This window comes from Perca flavescens, chromosome 11, assembly GCF_004354835.1.
Source record: "Perca flavescens isolate YP-PL-M2 chromosome 11, PFLA_1.0, whole genome shotgun sequence".
NCBI classification, from domain to species: domain Eukaryota; kingdom Metazoa; phylum Chordata; class Actinopteri; order Perciformes; family Percidae; genus Perca; species Perca flavescens.
In genome coordinates this window covers 16,711,541-16,728,213 of record NC_041341.1, presented here as the reverse complement: position 1 = coordinate 16,728,213, position 16,673 = coordinate 16,711,541, and the positions used below count along the sequence as shown (strand labels likewise).

At 40.4% G+C, this 16,673-nt stretch overlaps 4 protein-coding genes across 6 annotated transcripts in view; 1 reads left to right on the top strand and 3 right to left on the bottom strand.

Moving 5' to 3' along the window:
• Positions 1–177: 177 nt before the first annotated feature.
• LOC114564294 (uncharacterized) lies at positions 178–1,763 on the bottom strand. Its single transcript, XM_028591552.1, has 3 exons — positions 1,332–1,763; positions 865–1,028; positions 178–658 (listed from the first exon to the last, which is right to left on the bottom strand). The coding sequence occupies exons 1-3, from the start codon at positions 1,525–1,527 to the stop codon at positions 242–244; spliced, it is 777 nt and encodes a 258-aa protein (XP_028447353.1). The 5' UTR covers positions 1,528–1,763; the 3' UTR covers positions 178–241.
• Positions 879–9,101, top strand: si:dkey-4e7.3 (inosine-uridine preferring nucleoside hydrolase). 2 transcript variants are annotated; one of them, XM_028591551.1, is made up of 7 exons: positions 879–985; positions 4,937–5,031; positions 5,510–5,697; positions 7,248–7,427; positions 7,534–7,645; positions 8,356–8,492; positions 8,619–9,101. In XM_028591551.1, exons 3-7 carry the CDS (start codon positions 5,515–5,517, stop codon positions 8,964–8,966), a joined length of 960 nt encoding a protein of 319 aa, XP_028447352.1. In that variant the 5' UTR covers positions 879–985; positions 4,937–5,031; positions 5,510–5,514; the 3' UTR covers positions 8,967–9,101. The 2 variants fall into 2 exon arrangements, with proteins under 2 accessions (XP_028447352.1, XP_028447351.1); XM_028591550.1 differs by lacking the exon at positions 879–985 and adding an exon at positions 3,659–3,876.
• Positions 9,102–9,504: 403 nt separating this feature from the next.
• Positions 9,505–11,802, bottom strand: coa5 (cytochrome C oxidase assembly factor 5). 2 transcript variants are annotated; one of them, XM_028590784.1, is made up of 3 exons: positions 11,547–11,802; positions 10,341–10,424; positions 9,505–10,061 (listed from the first exon to the last, which is right to left on the bottom strand). In XM_028590784.1, the coding sequence occupies exons 1-3, from the start codon at positions 11,646–11,648 to the stop codon at positions 10,020–10,022; spliced, it is 228 nt and encodes a 75-aa protein (XP_028446585.1). In that variant the 5' UTR covers positions 11,649–11,802; the 3' UTR covers positions 9,505–10,019. The 2 variants fall into 2 exon arrangements, with proteins under 2 accessions (XP_028446585.1, XP_028446586.1); XM_028590785.1 differs by having other exon boundaries at positions 10,341–10,421.
• A 246-nt stretch (positions 11,803–12,048) lies between these two features.
• mgat4a (alpha-1,3-mannosyl-glycoprotein 4-beta-N-acetylglucosaminyltransferase A) overlaps positions 12,049–16,673 on the bottom strand; it is a 35,313-nt gene continuing 30,688 nt past the window's right edge. Inside the window, exons 13-16 of the mRNA XM_028590783.1 lie at positions 15,581–15,659; positions 15,216–15,276; positions 14,679–14,791; positions 12,049–14,549 (exon numbers count right to left, since the gene is read on the bottom strand). Coding sequence (XP_028446584.1) covers positions 14,523–14,549; positions 14,679–14,791; positions 15,216–15,276; positions 15,581–15,659 — 280 coding nt within the window. The 3' untranslated portion in view covers positions 12,049–14,522. The remainder of the gene's footprint in view (positions 14,550–14,678; positions 14,792–15,215; positions 15,277–15,580; positions 15,660–16,673) is intronic.

Genomic DNA, 16,673 nt, shown 5'->3' with positions numbered 1-16,673 from the left:
GACTATGTTGAAATAGGGTGAAGGTTACTCACATTACATCGAGAGTAGCAAGACATTGATGCTGACAATTTGATGTTACAGTGGATTGTGTTTAAACCCACAAGTTCCACATCATTTGTATTAATATTATCATAAGGAAAGTGGGAAAAAAATACAGGCACATTGGCGTTTCCAAAGATAGGCTTTTATTATCAGAAGTAAAATGTATGAAATATAAAAGGGTAAAGCACGAATACAAATATTAAGAGTCATGTGTGCGTGTGTCCAGGTTGTGCTCCTCGAAAAAATTAAAAATGAGGTTTTGAACTCTGTTCTCCAATCGAGGCAGGAGATGTGGTGGCACCATCCTGAACTTATGTTCTATGCTTTGGCAGGCCACTGTAATGAAGTCCGGTCTGCCCTCTGCAGACATTCTGTGAAGCGCTGCCTCTATTGTGCGCATCTTAGTACCTGCCATAGAATCATCGTGAGATTTCCTGCTGCGCTTTGCAGGAGGCCTTTGCGGGCTTCCAGCTGACGAGCTGCTGCTGGTTGACTCAAAGCCTGGGTCCAAAAAAGTAGATTCTGCAATCAGCGGTTCAAAAGCCGTCTCATCCTGGTTGTCGTCCAAGGAATCAACAGTGGCGCCTGAACTGGTGTCAGTAGGGGCCGGTGGTTCCTAAAATTAAAAATAATAAATCACAAGAGTGGATTTAATATCATGGAATTAATGCATTCATAACAAAGGAAGCACATTTTTGTCAGTTAGGCAAAACAAAACTTTCTTGTATAAGAATATGTGTGAAGTCCATAGTGAACACTGCTTGGACTTCATTCGGATGCCAAATTAGTACTATTTAGCAATGGGAGAGTGAAAGTTCATACCGTGTGAGTGAGGTTAGACTTCGTATGTGGCTTCAGAAACTCTAACATCCGCAGTATCCGCTGCTGTCTGGGAGTCTTGTCTGTCCCAGAACTTCCTGAAGGAGACAGCTTGCGATAGCGGGTAAGCTGTGATTGCAGGGACTTCTTCTTCTTGGTCTCTTTCTCTGAAAAGTTTACAGAGCAGTTATATTTAGTGACAGGCAGCATACCAACTTTCACAATGCCTGCATTTATCGAGATCACGTATACACGATTTCTGCTAGTGAATTCAATGACCAAAAATAAGTCTTTGTTACGAGGCAGGCTAATGTCCACACACATCACAGGCTAGCTATTTCGATTAATAAAAGAAAGGCAATGTTTCGACCCTGCGGTCTCTTTCCTGTCTTTCGTGCATTCTGCCCTTTGTCCTAGACATTGTACGAAGGTGGGCTGTACATACAATTAGATAAAAGAGAAAATCTCACCTGATATATTTATTTTCTCCGTGATTTGACACGGGAAAGCTCCTTGAGCCTGTCGCTGTGAGATCCATGATTTAGTGCCGTTTCTCCTTAATTTTTGCCTGTGACATATTTCTTCTTCCACAAGAAGAAGCCCGAGAGCTGACAACACCAGTATCTCCTTCTTATTATTATTACTAGCCATCGTATTTTCTTCCATTCAGCGAGTAATGAGAACAACGATCCTTCTTGACTACCTCGACACTCTCTGATGAAAACAGACGACAACTGCTCTGGTGTTTACTAGCTAGGTCTAGTCAAAGCCCGTATACTTATTAGAAATCCTTTGGTCTAGTCCAATGGTCTAGTCTAGCGAGATATTCCGTCATTTCCGGTTTTCATTTTTTTTGGGCGACAGATTATCATATTATATACTGTCTATGCAGATTATATACTGTCTATGATTAGCGCCGATTAGCGTCATCTGCTGTTATGGAGACGTATTACGTCTCGCGCATGCGCAGAATGTACGCTCAAATCGGAAGGAGCCAGTTGATGTGGTTTCAGGTTTAATGACTGCTAAAATGTAGGCTAATCGGTAGGGTACAATACTTTTAACTCTGAAATCACATGTGTGATATTTTCCATCAGTATTCTGTTTTTTAGCATCATAATTATAACCAACATTAGTTATTATAAAGAATAAACTTTCCACCATCAATTGTCCCTCTCCATCGGCTCCTTTACATCCAGTGTGTGTAGCCTACGGTTTGTGGAAACTTGGCGAACTGCAAAAATGTGGAATTCAGCCATCATTAATTTGATTATTTGCGTCTTTCCATTTCCTACAGTGACATGTCAAAAAGTCCCCTGTGAAAAGAGCTATCGGCCAAAGTAATTAAAATCACCTGTGTGGGTTGGTGTAGTATAAATATAGGCTAGGCCCTACTATGTGGAAAGGTCCTCATCCAGTCAGTTTTTTTTAAATATTGTGTTCACTAGTAATTCTTATACTTTAAGTGTCAGCGTATGCATACACAATGCACAAAGAGATGGTGGGCTGTGGCTTCGTTTTGCACCAGAGCCCTACATGACTAGTGCGGACTGCTCCAGTCGCCTCTCTTCCTCTCACCCTTGTGTTGGAGGGTTGGAATCCCACCAAAACAAACCAGTTTCCCATGGATTTTGTGTTTCCCTTTAAGGGTATTTCAGGAAGTGACGTAATTGCCATAGATTGTCTATCATTAAAAGAAGAATCACTTCGAATTTAATTCAAAGCTTAACTCTCTTAACCTGACTCCGCCAGATGGATCGCTTCGCATTTGCTCGGCATATCCAGCTGGGAACTTTCCGTTGGAGAACTTTTGGAAAGGGGTGAAAATACTGGTTAGCTGATTGGATGAAGCATCTCTATCACCTATGTTGGTGATAGACGGGCCAAATCAACCAATCAGATCCACGAAGTGTATGAAAATACAACCACAAGCCCGCCCCTGCTGCTGCAGGTAAAGCATAGCTCGTTAGCTCAGCAAGCAGGCAACATGTCGGTAAAAGATATTTGCCGTTTGTGTAACGAGAATTTAGGAATAAAAGGCACCCTTTCAGGTTCCCGGACGCAAAATTACGAATCCCACTATGGCCACGCCAAGACCCGCCCTACGAAGCAGCTCGATTGGTTGCGGTTAGGCAATTCACCTCGAGTGGTTAAGGTTAGGGTTAGGGGATTGGTCAGGGGATAGGACCTGTACATGTAAGCATGAACGCCTGGCCAATAGTAGTGTGTGAACGTTATTGAAGGGCGGGTCTTGGCGTGGCCATAGTGGGATTTGTAATATCGCTTCCCGGACCGCTGTCTGAAAATACTGGTTAGCTGATTGGATAAACCATCTGTCTATCACCACCTAACCCGCCTCAAAACCAACGCTGATTGGCCCGGTCGTTTGGGGCTCCAAATTTTCTCTATCTCAAGCAAGATCTCAAGATGCCTGACTGATCTGCGAGTGGAAAACTGGAGCTCGCGAGATCAGGACGGTCTCACGAGGCTATAACTCTCTTGCTCTTACGATCTATAAAAAGCCTTTACACATATTTGATGATGCCCCCTGAAGTCAAGTTAATTGTTTATTTTTCTTTACTTTAAGATTTTTCCATTATTTTTGTATTATTATTATTATTATTATTATTTAAATTTCATTATTATTTTTATATTTTGTTGTTATCAGCTCACGTATTAGGCTATGATGCATACTTGTTTGTGACTGACGTGAAATGTGAGACTCAAAACGCAGTAATGTATTTGTACTTCTATCTGGTTTTGAAAATGACTATTTGAAATTTTTAATGACACAATATTTCATGTGGTCAAATCTTCTAAACTGTCTCTGATGCGGTCTACACATTGACAGTTGGCTTCCTAACAGGTTACAAGTTTTTTGGTGCTCAGAAATGAGGACAGAGTAAGAGCTCGCCGGATTGTCCTCTGCTCTCTCACGTTTCCGTCTGTCTGCATGGCGGGGATAATCCGATGTGTTGTAAAAGCACGCCACGTTTTAAGCAGCTCTGTGCGGAGGTGAGGCGATCGGCTTTTACTATGACCTAAAAACTGAAGAAATGTTTGAGGACGATTCTCAGAGACACAGAGCGTTGCTACTTTTCATATTCTTTCTGATAGCTGTTGTGTTTCTGTGCTGCTGTTCATCATATAGATCAAAGATCGAGTGAAAGACATTTTCAGGCTCAGGAATGCAGAAATGACAGAAATGTGACTTATAACTATTTAAAAACGCTCCCATCATAAGAAGTGTTCAGCAGTGGTGGAATGTAACGAAGTATACAGAGGATACATAATGGTTCCATATAAGAGGATATGTAAAAAATGTAGCCTACTTGGCAAATAAAGAATATATTATTATATTAAGTACATTTACTCAAATACGGTAAAATCTTGACGTACTTAGTATTTCCATTGTGTGCTACATTGTACTTTTACACCACTTCATTTTGAAGGCAAATATTGTCCTCCAATATATTTATTTGATAGCTTTAGTTCCTAGTTATTAATTGTAGCTTTAGATTATTAATATAAAATATAACTCAACCAATAAATTATGATATATTGTTGTAGGTTAAGCTACCCTACCGTAAAGCAATTAAAATGAACTCCACATTTACCAGCTGCAACATTAAAGTCATGCAAAAATGAATGCATCACTAATTATAATTTATATAAATATTATAAATATTTTTGATTCTGAAATGGGCCATTCTGCACGATGAGTACTTTTACTTTCGGTAGTATATTTGATTCCAATATTTCTGTACTTTACTTAACAGGACTTTTTTTTTTTCCTTTGAGATATTAATTTCCTTTCAGTCATACACTTTCAGACTTTTATGGTACATTTTGCTGGCATGTGATACTGAAGCTTTTCATTCACCGACCAAAAGCATCACATTCAGTGTTCTTTCCACATTAATATGTAATAGAACATTTAATACTGTAGATTAATTTTCACTGGAGGAAGACATTGATCATCAAGAAGCTAAATAATGGTTAACTTTAGCTTCACAAAACTCCTCCCATTTAGTCCACTCTTTATTTATTCTCCCTTCCTTCTTGTTGCTCAAAGGTTATTTGCAGCTGACAATCAGAGGTTCCACTCTGTGAGAGGAAGAGTAGCAGCCGGCAAACACTACAGTTCATCTTTTTCACACTCGTCTTCAGGTAGGTTTTGTCTTGTGAAATATGTGCTTTTGTTTCATATAAATTCACTGAATTAAACAACCCACAAAGCTCACCACAACTTTTTATACCTGTGATGTAGGTTATAGGTTACATATATCTATAACCGTGATGTAGGTTATATGTTACATATATCTCCAGCTTACTCATTTTACTAGAGGAGTAGATCACTAATTAAAGTGTATGATTAACAGTCAGGACAGCAGTATTTTGTTCGGTTACACTTTACTTGAAGGTATCTATATGAGAGTGACATGACCGTGAACGTGTCATAAACATTATAAACAAGTCATAAACGTTTATGACATAACGCTTATTTTAGTAAGTGCCATTTGGTTTTTGTCATGACAAGTTAGGGTTAGAGTTAGGGTTCATGACAGTGTCATGTCACTCTTATGTAGATACCTTCAAGTAAAGTGTTACCTTTTGTTCTTATTGGACTAAAGTCTTTGCTCCTCAGGGTCCATGATGAGTAAGAAGCTGCTGGTGGATGTAGACTGTGGCGTGGACGATGCTCAGGCCATCATGTTAGCGCTGGCCGCCCCAAACGTGGAGCTCCTGGGCATCACATGTGTGCATGGAAACACCACAGTGGAGAATGTGTGTAAGAACACACTTCGAGTTCTGCAAGCCTGCAATAAACTTGAGGTGGGTGCAGCACGGTTAGCTTTCTATAAAGTGTAGTTATTTTGTGATCCGGACATAATTTACTGGTAAATCATGTGTTTTCTCAAGTGTGTGGGAGGAATTTACTGGCGTCATGTTTGCAGTTTCTAAAACTGCCCAACAATGAGTTGTTGTTCCTCAAACCACATGACATGAGGCGGGAACTGGAAAAAATACTCAACCAGTATAATTAGCTTGAGTAGCAAAGTTGCACAAGTTCATATGAAGATTAGACTACTGCATTTTAATACCAAACGAAATGGGAAATGTTCTTTGGTTTTGGCTAGGTGCTCTGGAAAAGGAAAATGAAACCAAACACTTGACATGATATTATTAAACAAAATCTCTGCTTATAACATAGAGTATTACACATAAAGCACCCTGTCTCCCTCAATGGAAACATCTTTGAATTAAATTTGCCATTAATCAACAAGATGTACATCAATCCCATCATACCAGTGCATACAAATTTAAAGGGGAACTATGCAGGTTTTTTTTTTACCTTAATTTACCTTAACTTAACAACTTTGGAGTCATTGGAATGGTTATATGACTTTTTTCGAGTTGAATGGTGGTCGTCTCGCTTCCCCCTAGCGCCTGTGAGCGGAAGAATCACCCTTGCAACTTTCGGCTGGCGAGCCGGCGGCCTCAGCATCAGGAAGGATCGCGTGATATCAGGTCTCGCGATGTAACGAATTGCTTCACGGCACTGCACACATACGCCCATTCAGGAACCGGCTAACGAGGTAGCGATGGAGTTTTTCACACTATCGTCATGGCTGAGCCGGCTAAAAAGAAGCAGAAAGCTAGGAAAGCATTGTCGGAGAAACAGAGAAAGAGGAAACGGCAGACTGACCGAGCGAGTAGTCAGACACAAGCAGGGGCGTAGCACAAAATTCTGGGCCCTGTAGAATGGCATTTTCTATGGGCCCCTCCCCGCATCCACAGCTATTCATTCTAGCGTCTTTTTAGGCCCTCCTCACATGAGGGCCCTGGGTACTCAGTCCCCTTTTTCCCCCCAGTCCGACGCCCCTGGACACAAGTAAACATAGGAGCTGCATGGCCAAAACTGCATAGCGCCTCTTTAAGGCAGAACGTCATATAGTCCAAATTCACTGCATTTATGGAAACCAGCATAGCACACATATACTATACATTGATTACTGATACCCAGCCATAGGTATATGTATTTTTTGTAATTATATCATTGTCATATGGCAATATATATTGTGATACAGTTCATTTTCTGAGAATTCAATTTATTAACTGTTAATAGATCAAATAAATAACATAATTCAATCAAGGTAAAGTAACATCACATGGATTTAACAATGTTGTAAATCCAGTGTTAAATAAAATAAAATAGTCCAGCTGTATAATTTGCAATATTAGCTACATTGGTATACATGTTGTCTCATTATGTTTCAAACTACAAGATATGTTGCATATATGGACAGAAATCAGTTTGGAAGCTGTGTAACAACACTGGTATAAATGTTTCCTTGTGGTACGTTTTTTTCATGTGGTGCCAGATTCCAGTGTTTAAAGGTGCAGCTAAGTCGATCCTTGGGAAAAGCCTCAGTGCGGGACATTTCCACGGGCAGGACGGGTTGGGAGACGCTCCTGACCCCGACGCACCTAGCCTGGACCTGGTTCAGAAGGAGGGTGCTGTGTCAGCCATGATCAGGATTGTCACTGAGAATCCAGGAGAGGTGAGAGGTGTGAGACAGCTGTCTGTGTGTGTGTGTGTGTGTGTGTGTGTGTGCGTTTGTGCATGTGTGCTTTTTCAGGTCTTTAAGATTTGGGTTTATTCCCCAGGTGTCTCTGGTTGCCACGGCACCCCTCACCAACCTGGCTCTGGCTGTAAGAATGGATCCATCTCTACCGAGCAAACTCCGAGGGCTCTACATTATGGGGGGCAACACTGAATGTCAGTAAAATCATAAACCAGTTTTTTCATATTGCATTTTAGCAAAAGCTGGTGAAGGTGACACCGTGTTAATGGGCTAGACAAAGTAATGTACTCTGACAAAAAGGACCCATTTGAATTATTAATTTATTTCGCCATTCATCTCCAATTGGCAAAGAAATGACAATGTTGTTGTCTCTTATCTCATGTGTGTTGTTTTGAAAACTGAGTGCCAGACATCTTTTACAGCGTGCCAGATGCCACTGCCACTCAACCTACTGTGGCGAGAGCTGAAACGATTATTTATTGGACAGGAAATGTATCTAACTATTCTGATTATTGATTATTCATTTAAGCCAATTCTCCAGCAAAACTGCCAAACATTACCTGGTTGCAACTTCCCCAACGTGAGGATTTTCGGCTTTTCCCTGATCATCTTTGGGTTTTGGACTGTTGGTTGGTCAAAAGAAGCCGGGTCAAATATGTCAATATGACATATTTCTTTAATTATTAGTATTATCCGGACAACAACATGAATCATTCAATCAATCAATCAAGACAAGAATAATCTAAAAGGAAAATAATTGTTAGCTGCAGCCCTAACCTTGACCCCCTGTGTGTTTGTAATTGTAATCAAATGACTTCCCAGTTCAAATCCTTGTCTATCAAGTGTTCTCATTATTCTGTCTACATCCTTTAATGGTGGAGTTTTCTGTGGTTTGCTCCTTCAGCTCGAGGAAACACTACAGTGTGTGGCGAGTTCAATTTTGCTGCTGATCCAGAAGCTGCGTACATTGTACTGAACGACTACCAGTGTCCCATCTACTTGGCCTGCTGGGAGTTTACCTGCTACAGCAAGCTGCCCTGGGTAAGGCTTCTTTTTACACATTGTAACATATATACAGCACATAGCTTTTCCAATAAGTGTATGTATCGGGGAACTCATCAGAGAACAATTGCTGCTCTGTGTTTACATTTCTCCTGGTGTTGACAGGAGTTTTGCGACACCTGGTTGGCGCAGGACACCGATAAAGCTCGCTTCATGGCAAAGATCTTCCAACACAGCATCGAGGTGTCACAAAGCGAACGCTTACAGAAAGAGTGTGTCGGCGGCACAGGTTTTATTTCCTGCGACTCGTATGCCATGGCAGCCGCCGTAGACGATTCATTCATCACAGAAAGCGACCATTATCCAGTTAGCGTAGAGCTGACGGGCACGCACACCAGAGGCATGATGATAGTAGATACCGTGGGCTTCCTGGAAAACGCCCAAAAGGCTTTTATTATGAAGAAGGTGGATATGGAGAAGTTCAAGCAGATGATGATGGCTGCTTTGAAATAACAGCTCTGAACACACAAAATAAGCATGTCACGGTTTCCATCCACAAATTTTGGCCCAGTTTTCGGTCGAGTTATAGAAGCAGCTTTGGTCTTACTACTCACAATGAGTAATTTCTCCATTTGTTTTTATAATAAGCCAACACACACACATATATATATGTGTGTGTGTGTGTGTATATATATATATATATATATATATATATATATATATATATATATATATATATATAAAAACTGTGCAACTGACTGCAAACTGTAACTTTGCACTGTGTCTATAGCAAGAAAGACCAGGACTAAAGACTAACTCTGTATGATGTAATATAATTTAATAATTTTAAATTACATTTTACACTCTGTTTGTTAGAAATCACTACACACACAGGCCTGAAATACACACAGACATGCTCAGGACCTATTCATGCACAAATGGAGAGACGTCTGAGTGAGTGGGCTGCCAGTGCTGGACCAGCGCCCTGAGCGGTTGGCGGGGGTACGGTGCCTTGCTCAAGAGGTGAACTGGCATCTCTCCAGCTACCAATCCACACTCTGTACTTTGGTCCGTACTGGAACTTGAACCAGCGACCCTCCGGTTCCCAACCCAAGTCCCTACGGACCACCCCATACTTACTACCGTATGTGTATACCTCAATTGTATGATGACCCCCATCATACAAACTGATTTTAAATGTTATACTTGAAATCGTATGTTTCAGTCAGACGTTTTTCTGATGACAGCACCTCATTAAAATGTTAATAGAATCTCTTTCTTTACATTGTATTCATTATTTATTTCATCACATCAAGGTTCTCATAGCACACACGCACACACACAAAAATATCCAGCCAGTGACAGCTCCAGTGTTTTTCAGCAGTACATTTTGTCCTTCAGTTTGCATTGTTCTTTAATATTTGGTAGTCCTTTCTTGACACGTACTTCAGATGAGGTTGTAAGGCTGCACATACTCTGGCCTATGAGCAGCGCTCTTTAGTTTAAATCATTACAAGTATTTACAGTTGCACCAGGATTCACTCGACCACTTGTTTAGATGGTTCCTCAATATCCTTTCCTTCCTCTGAATCTCGACCTTGTGTCCAGCTGTAAGACAGGACAGACATTGGGTAGTGTGCAGCACACACACGCTGAAGGCATGAGTCAATTTATCTTTGTACAAGACAGAATTTAAATTAAACATTATCAGCCGTTTGTTTTCAATATTCCCTATGCTTCTGGTCACTTTGGGAAAACAGCTTACAGACACACCAAGAAAGAGGAAGCTAAAACATTCCCTGCTCTCTTTACTCTTCCACTTCTCACCAGTTACTGCTGTAGGTGCACAAATGCTTTCAAAATGACAATGTAATACTGCTGACTTACCATTGACCTCTTGCACTCAAAGAAGGATGTCTGCAGGGCTTTGCAGTGGCCTTCCTTCAAACACTCACTGGGCATCTTCCCCTCCTCACAAATTTAGAAACCAGTTAGAAAACACACTTAAAAACACATTTTGCATGTACATCATCTGATCCACCACGAAGGAGTACAGTAGTTTGACATTTTTAACGTTAACATGTTAACAAACACCAACCTCAGCATTGTATTTTTGGTGCAATAAGTTAGCTAGAGCAGAGACTGTATAAAACTAACTGTTAGCTAGATACCTGCAAATAAAAGAAAATATGAATAAAACACGAGCGCGGCAGATTCGTTTGATTCCCAGCTTAGCTAGAGCGGGTAACACTAGCTCTGCAGACGGACCAGAGTCAGTCAGCACCGGGGACCCAGATCTAGCTAGCTGCAGCGGCATGCAGCGACCACTAGAACATTAGACCCAGCACCGGAGGTCTGATCCCCATTATCTGATGATCCCGAACCGCCGGTGACTTTCTGCCAGATCAGCAAGCTGAACGGCAGCAACAGAACGTTTGCTGGGACCAGACTTTGGCGCTGTAATGGTAACGTTAATGTAACAGTAACGTAATTTTAAATTTCTCCCATCCCTTTTGACCATGAAAATGAAAAAAAAACAGCTTTTATTTCAATTTCAAATTTTGTATTTTAAAACGAAAATCCAAAAAATTGGTCATGTTCGAATGACCAAAATATACACTGACCCCATTCGGTAGTCAACGTTAACTGTAATATAAGAAATACTATTGACACCGAATTCAACAAACAGCGTCTCACATCGATTAGGTTATAGGGTTAAATCCATGGATTTATTAAGAGGGTTAAATCGAGGCTTTGGCAAGCAGCTATTGCAGGTAATATCAGCGATAATCGACGAATGTTGAACATTACACTAACTTCACGTCGGTGATTTGATTATCATATTTATTAATTGATTAAAGTGTCAGTTTTTACAATGGAGTTTGTCGCGACGTTACGGTTCTTACTCCAGAGCACTGTGGAGATAGCTAGGTCTGGCAACGCGAAACTACGACTTAACTTGGTCACGTTAAAGGTAACTTAACTCCAAGCGTTTGTAGACTAACGTTACTATTATCCAACTATGGAACCGTAGCGCCTTGTTTCACACCTGGAAGTTACTTCGGATGTCATGACCGGAGAACCTTTTCTTACCTTGACCACGCAGTCGTGCTGAAGGAGACACGCCTTGAAGTCCTCTCTGACACCGGCGCATGCTCGGGTATCTTCCTCTTTATCCTCGTAATATTTCGGCATTGTGCACAATCCAATTTAAAACCAATATTCCCTTATTCATAAATTCACAGGTGCAAAAATGGGCTAGATAACAGACGTGACATCAGACCTCAATTTTATGAAAGCTTTCAGCCACCATGTTTCTGAAACTGCATGATGGGAAAACGGAAGTACATTGGCGCAAATTGAACGCTGGGAAGGTTTGTAGTTTTTCTATGTCGATTTTCTTTAAAAGTTTGAAAGTAATGTAGACAGATCATCTATTTGTGAAAAGTTTAAATACCGTGTCAAATTTTCTGATCATGTTTGCAGTATATTTACTATGCTTTTACCTTGTTACTTTACAGCGGTTCTGAAATCAAACCTGGTGATGCAGATGGCATGAGTAATGCGAGTAGAACAAAATCACAACACAGAAAAATGGCCATGACTTCTAACAACTTTTATCATTTATTTCAAAGATGTCCATGAAAAATTATGTCAAAAACATCGGAGGCAGGCATACATGTACATGATGAAGGCACATGAACTGATGAGTTTATGTCGATCAAGGGAAGACTTCCTTTTCTTTTTTTTTGTCTCCAGTCCAACAATACAGTAGGGGAATCAGGAGATTTATGACCGTTCATGCTGTATTCATGCATTCAGTTTCTGTTTGTATGGGGATCCAGGAAAAGAGGGAGAAGCAAATCCTTTTACTAGTACTGAATATCATTCCCCTTTCAAAACATGTTCCACCATTTAAGCGACTTGCTCTCATCTTCTCCCAATTTAAAAAAAAAAAAGAATCTGGTGAAGAAGCGGCGATCAAGCTACTTCAGTTTTCTTGAGTACAGCTCTAGCATGGATGGTTTGATCAGGGGGTGGAGGAGCCTGCACTGACCAAAACGGCATTGTTTATAAACTACAAATAATAATCATGCACGTGAACAACATGATAAGCAAAGATTGACCCATATCAATTTCACCAAAAGGCACTTCACTACCCCCTTGAATAAACCACAAAGATGTAAAATGAGTGAAGTTTCACTTAAAAATTTCTTCAACTCAAAACATTGGCCACACACACGAACACATGTCAAGTGAATTTCAATAAACTATTAAAAAGGCAGGAGAGAGAGAGAGAGAGAGAGAGAGAGAATAATGTGCATTGCTTTTTTATATATTTACAATCAGTGAAAGTACTACACAACCTCAGCCAAATCATACAAGAAAATGTGCACATAATCAGTAGTCATAATATTTTGTCCAATCGAAAAAACAGATACCTGATTGGGCAAAATAGATTTTTACGTAGATTTGGAGGAGTCAGTGAAATAAGTATCTACTGTGGGAATTTAAGTACAATGGTGAAGGGTGTGATGGTAACAAAAAAAAGTGAAAAAGCAGTGTAATTTACACCGTTTCAGATGGTAATCTGGTATAAAACCCCCCTCTCCTTTTTACCACTGTCTCTTAGCATAACACAGAGATATTGTTCTTTACATCCAATCACTAATTGGATTGTGTGTTATTTTAAAAAATATTAGTGTTTCCACCAATCAAAGTGTAGGCAAGAGTGAGAGATTGGAATAATGTTGCTGAGACAATTTCAAGGGACCTGGATATAAGGCACAATTTTTTTTAAATTTTGAACCACAACTTCTTCAACAGAATCTATTCACAACTCCCCAGCCATTCAGACTTTAAGAAGTGAAAATGAACCATTTTAAGTGTAACGTTTCACTTCAAGTGAAAAGAAACTGTCACAGACTGAACCAAGCTACTTGCAACGGCAGACAAAAGCAACTTTGCAAGTAGCTGTAATAATGAAAACAAAATGTACACAGCAATTTAGACAACAAAAAACAGTACACAAATAAAACATCCTCTGAACTACCATACACGTCTCTTAATAGAATAAAAATATATCTTACCTCTTGTACAAATTAAAGATTTATTTCAAATAAATAAAGTCACCTTCATAGATCATCATAGCTGTAATATCAATGTAACAATATATTCCTTCGGGAAAATGACGCCAAGGCAATGTCTGATTGGTTTACTATTAATGGACACTGAGGTCATACACGGCCTGTCAGACAGGAGGTGAGATAGATATGGTGTCATGGAACTTATTTTCTTCATGAATTGGGATAGTTACCATGGAATTTGGCCTACAGTATGGTCAAAGTTGTTACTGACTGGCTACAGGCAGGATTTTGGAACAGTAAGCTCATCCTGAGTTTGTGTTTCAGGACAAGTGGAGTATTGAGTGTGGCTGACAGTACTCTGGGTGTGAGGGAAACATTGTTGTTTGGGCTGGTGTTGATCTAGAGCTCCGTCATCTCTGTCGAGAACCGACAGCAACTGGCCATTAGTGATGATAACATTCTTGATCATCATGGGCTTTTGCTGAGGCGCTAGTGGACAGTGCAATGCCCCAGCTTGCCCGAAGGTGGCAGCATTGAGAAACAGAGGAGGATTTGGCAGCATCTACACCAGTGGCCAGGTGACTGGTTCTCCCAAGATGTGATAATTGTCCTTATTCGTCCAAGCATTTTCTGATTGTGTTCAAAGCTGCTGAACAACACAGTCACTTTAAGAGCCAGAGCTGGGAGCAGATGTCTTCCACACACTCCGCTGTTGTTCTTTAGGACAGTAGTAATCACAGTCTCACAAATGAATTAAGAACACAAGAGTGAGGGAGAGATGCAGAAAGAAATCGATCGATGAGAAGCAAAATAAGGTACATTAGGAAGAGCGGGGATAGAGAGGTGGCGTTCCTCAGACAAGCAACTCTAGTGGGCTCTAATGACTTCACTGCTGGTTGCCAGGTGCCAGAAGCCCTGCGTAAGCAATCTAGGAGATTTTGGTCCCCCAGGGGCCATGATTCAAGTGCCCGCTCCAGAAAAGTCAGCCAGCTATCCTCTTTATATGTATCTGCAGGAGGAGAGCAGAGCATCACATGTGTTACTGGATAAAACAAGGAGGCAGTATGCATCTGGAGAGAGTGATATTTATAATTTCATTGGACAGAAGATGAACAGGTGTGGTATGCAATTGGCTTACTTCACTAAGGATGGCCCACACAGCGGAGTCTTTGACAACTGAAAGCCGAAGTGCTATGATGGGATTGAAAGAAGGATCTACAAATCCCTCTGCCACACCCTTTTCAAACTGACCTGTAGGTTTAAGCACACGCACACACAGTACTCTAAATCATATTGCCAATAATTAAGCAGTCACCTATGTGCTCAACAGTGAGAAAACAAACAAATGTGAAACAAAACATGGCAGCTTAGAGAATAGGAACTTTATTCAACCATCACATTTCATAAAAAGCTAAGAAAAAAAAAGGTATTTTATAAGCTTTATGTAGTAAATGTCAGCAAAGGAATTAAGAGGAGAAAATGGCTGCAGGGAGAGCAGAAAACTTCCAATGAAAATCAGAAGGCATAAAAAGAGAAAAGGGCTATGACTGAGAAAATTTCACACACTTTTTTGTCTGTATCACTGTAGACAGTGCGAGTGTGTAATCTGACCAGATGGGTGGGTTTGTATGCACTCACACACATATGGCACTAGGAGACTGTCAAATCCACTTACCAATCCTGTAAAAGCGGTCTTCAGTTCGCTTGAACTTCTCTTTGGTCTTCGGTCCAGGTTCCTAACATTTGAACACATTGAAAGATGGACAGTAGAGTAAAAGACAAGACACAAATGAAAATGTTATATTCATTATTTATCTTTCTAATAGCCCCTTAAACAGACATCTGTGCCTACACTGGGAGTGTGAATCCCAATGTAAAAATGTATCGCCTTTGGCGGAGCAAACGATTTGGTCACGCTCACATTCCTGTCAATAATCAATACGCTACATACAAGAGCAACCGTTCAGTGTGTGTGTGTGTGTGTGTGTGTGTGTGTGTGTGTGTGTGTGTGTGTGTGTGTGTGTGTGTGTGTGTTCGTACAGAAACAGGCAGTATTTCCACTGTGGTGTTCTCGATCTTGTCCCCTGGGTGCTCTTGGTTACCACTGCGAAACAGGAACCTGCCAATCAAATTAAGCATTCATTTATTCATTTTAATATGTACATTCATGGAAAAGCATTCTTGCACTTTTCCCCTCATGGTAGCTGCCACACAGATATGCCATCAAATCACTCATGGACAGTAGGTTAGTTATGCAAGTTATGTTTATTAAATGAAAAATGTAGTATGCCAAAGTATGTACACCCCTTATCCGGGGTTAACTGTCAGTAGGATCTAGTTTCAAAGCTTATGCTTCTTAGATCTCATATTCAGGCTATAGCTAATAGGTTTTGAACATTAAAAAAAATCTAGTATTTTATGTCCAAACCTAGCAGATCAATAACCTGTCTACTTAGGATCATTGACTCTTTCTCGGAATTATTAGGTTAAAGAGTAAACTGGTCCAAGTCAGAAGCATTACCTTTAACAGCTCAGTGCACCGTAACGGCATTCCAATCGGATGCATTTCAGTGACCAAAGCAATGTATTGTTTATCTGGGTATCTTATACCCTCCCATAAGAAGACCTAGTTTAAGTTAATTTGGATCCATTATTGAATAAAAATCTCTTGTGATTTTAATAGATGGGTGACTCTCAATCTCTCATCAGCAGGGAAGGTCAAAGTTGTACAATTAGTTTGTGTTCCCAAGCTGAACTACCTTACCCAATCTCTTCCTCTGGAGGTTCCCCTGTCATATTTTAAATGGTTTGACAGAATAACAAAGACATTAAAAACCCCCAGCAGAGGGTTTGGGTCTACCAAAGATGCTGTAATATTATTATGCTTTTAACTGGCATCTGGCCCACTGGTCACTTCCTCCTGAGAGAGCATATTGAGCAATCTGTTCTTGCACCATTATCGCCCTTACAAAGCCTGTCTGTTAAACTGTATGGTGAGGAGAAAACACATCCAACAATCTATCACTTAAATGTTGTTTGGACCAAAGCGGACTGGCTGTTTGAACTGGATCCATATCTAAATACTTCAAGTATTTGATGAAAGCCAAAGTTCTGTATGGGTAGATCTCCCCTT

What these genes read in the sequence shown, in the direction of transcription:
- si:dkey-4e7.3 (XM_028591550.1), top strand. Translation starts at nt 3,815, where the DNA reads ATGGCGGGGATAATCCGATGTGTTGTAAAAGCACGCCACGTTTTAAGC. An exon ending in TTTTTCACACTCGTCTTCAG is followed by an intron (nt 5,032 to 5,509) that starts GTAGGTTTTGTC and finishes TTTGCTCCTCAG; the next exon opens with GGTCCATGATGAGTAAGAAG. An exon ending in GCTACAGCAAGCTGCCCTGG is followed by an intron (nt 8,493 to 8,618) that starts GTAAGGCTTCTT and finishes TGGTGTTGACAG; the next exon opens with GAGTTTTGCGACACCTGGTT.
- LOC114564294 (XM_028591552.1), bottom strand. Translation starts at nt 1,527, where the DNA reads ATGGAAGAAAATACGATGGCTAGTAATAATAATAAGAAGGAGATACTG. An exon ending in GGAGAAAATAAATATATCAG is followed by an intron (nt 1,029 to 1,331) that starts GTGAGATTTTCT and finishes TAAACTTTTCAG; the next exon opens with AGAAAGAGACCAAGAAGAAG. An exon ending in AGTCTAACCTCACTCACACG is followed by an intron (nt 659 to 864) that starts GTATGAACTTTC and finishes TTTTAATTTTAG; the next exon opens with GAACCACCGGCCCCTACTGA.
- coa5 (XM_028590784.1), bottom strand. Translation starts at nt 11,648, where the DNA reads ATGCCGAAATATTACGAGGATAAAGAGGAAGATACCCGAGCATGCGCC. An exon ending in AGCACGACTGCGTGGTCAAG is followed by an intron (nt 10,425 to 11,546) that starts GTAAGAAAAGGT and finishes TAAATTTGTGAG; the next exon opens with GAGGGGAAGATGCCCAGTGA. An exon ending in TTGAGTGCAAGAGGTCAATG is followed by an intron (nt 10,062 to 10,340) that starts GTAAGTCAGCAG and finishes CCTGTCTTACAG; the next exon opens with CTGGACACAAGGTCGAGATT.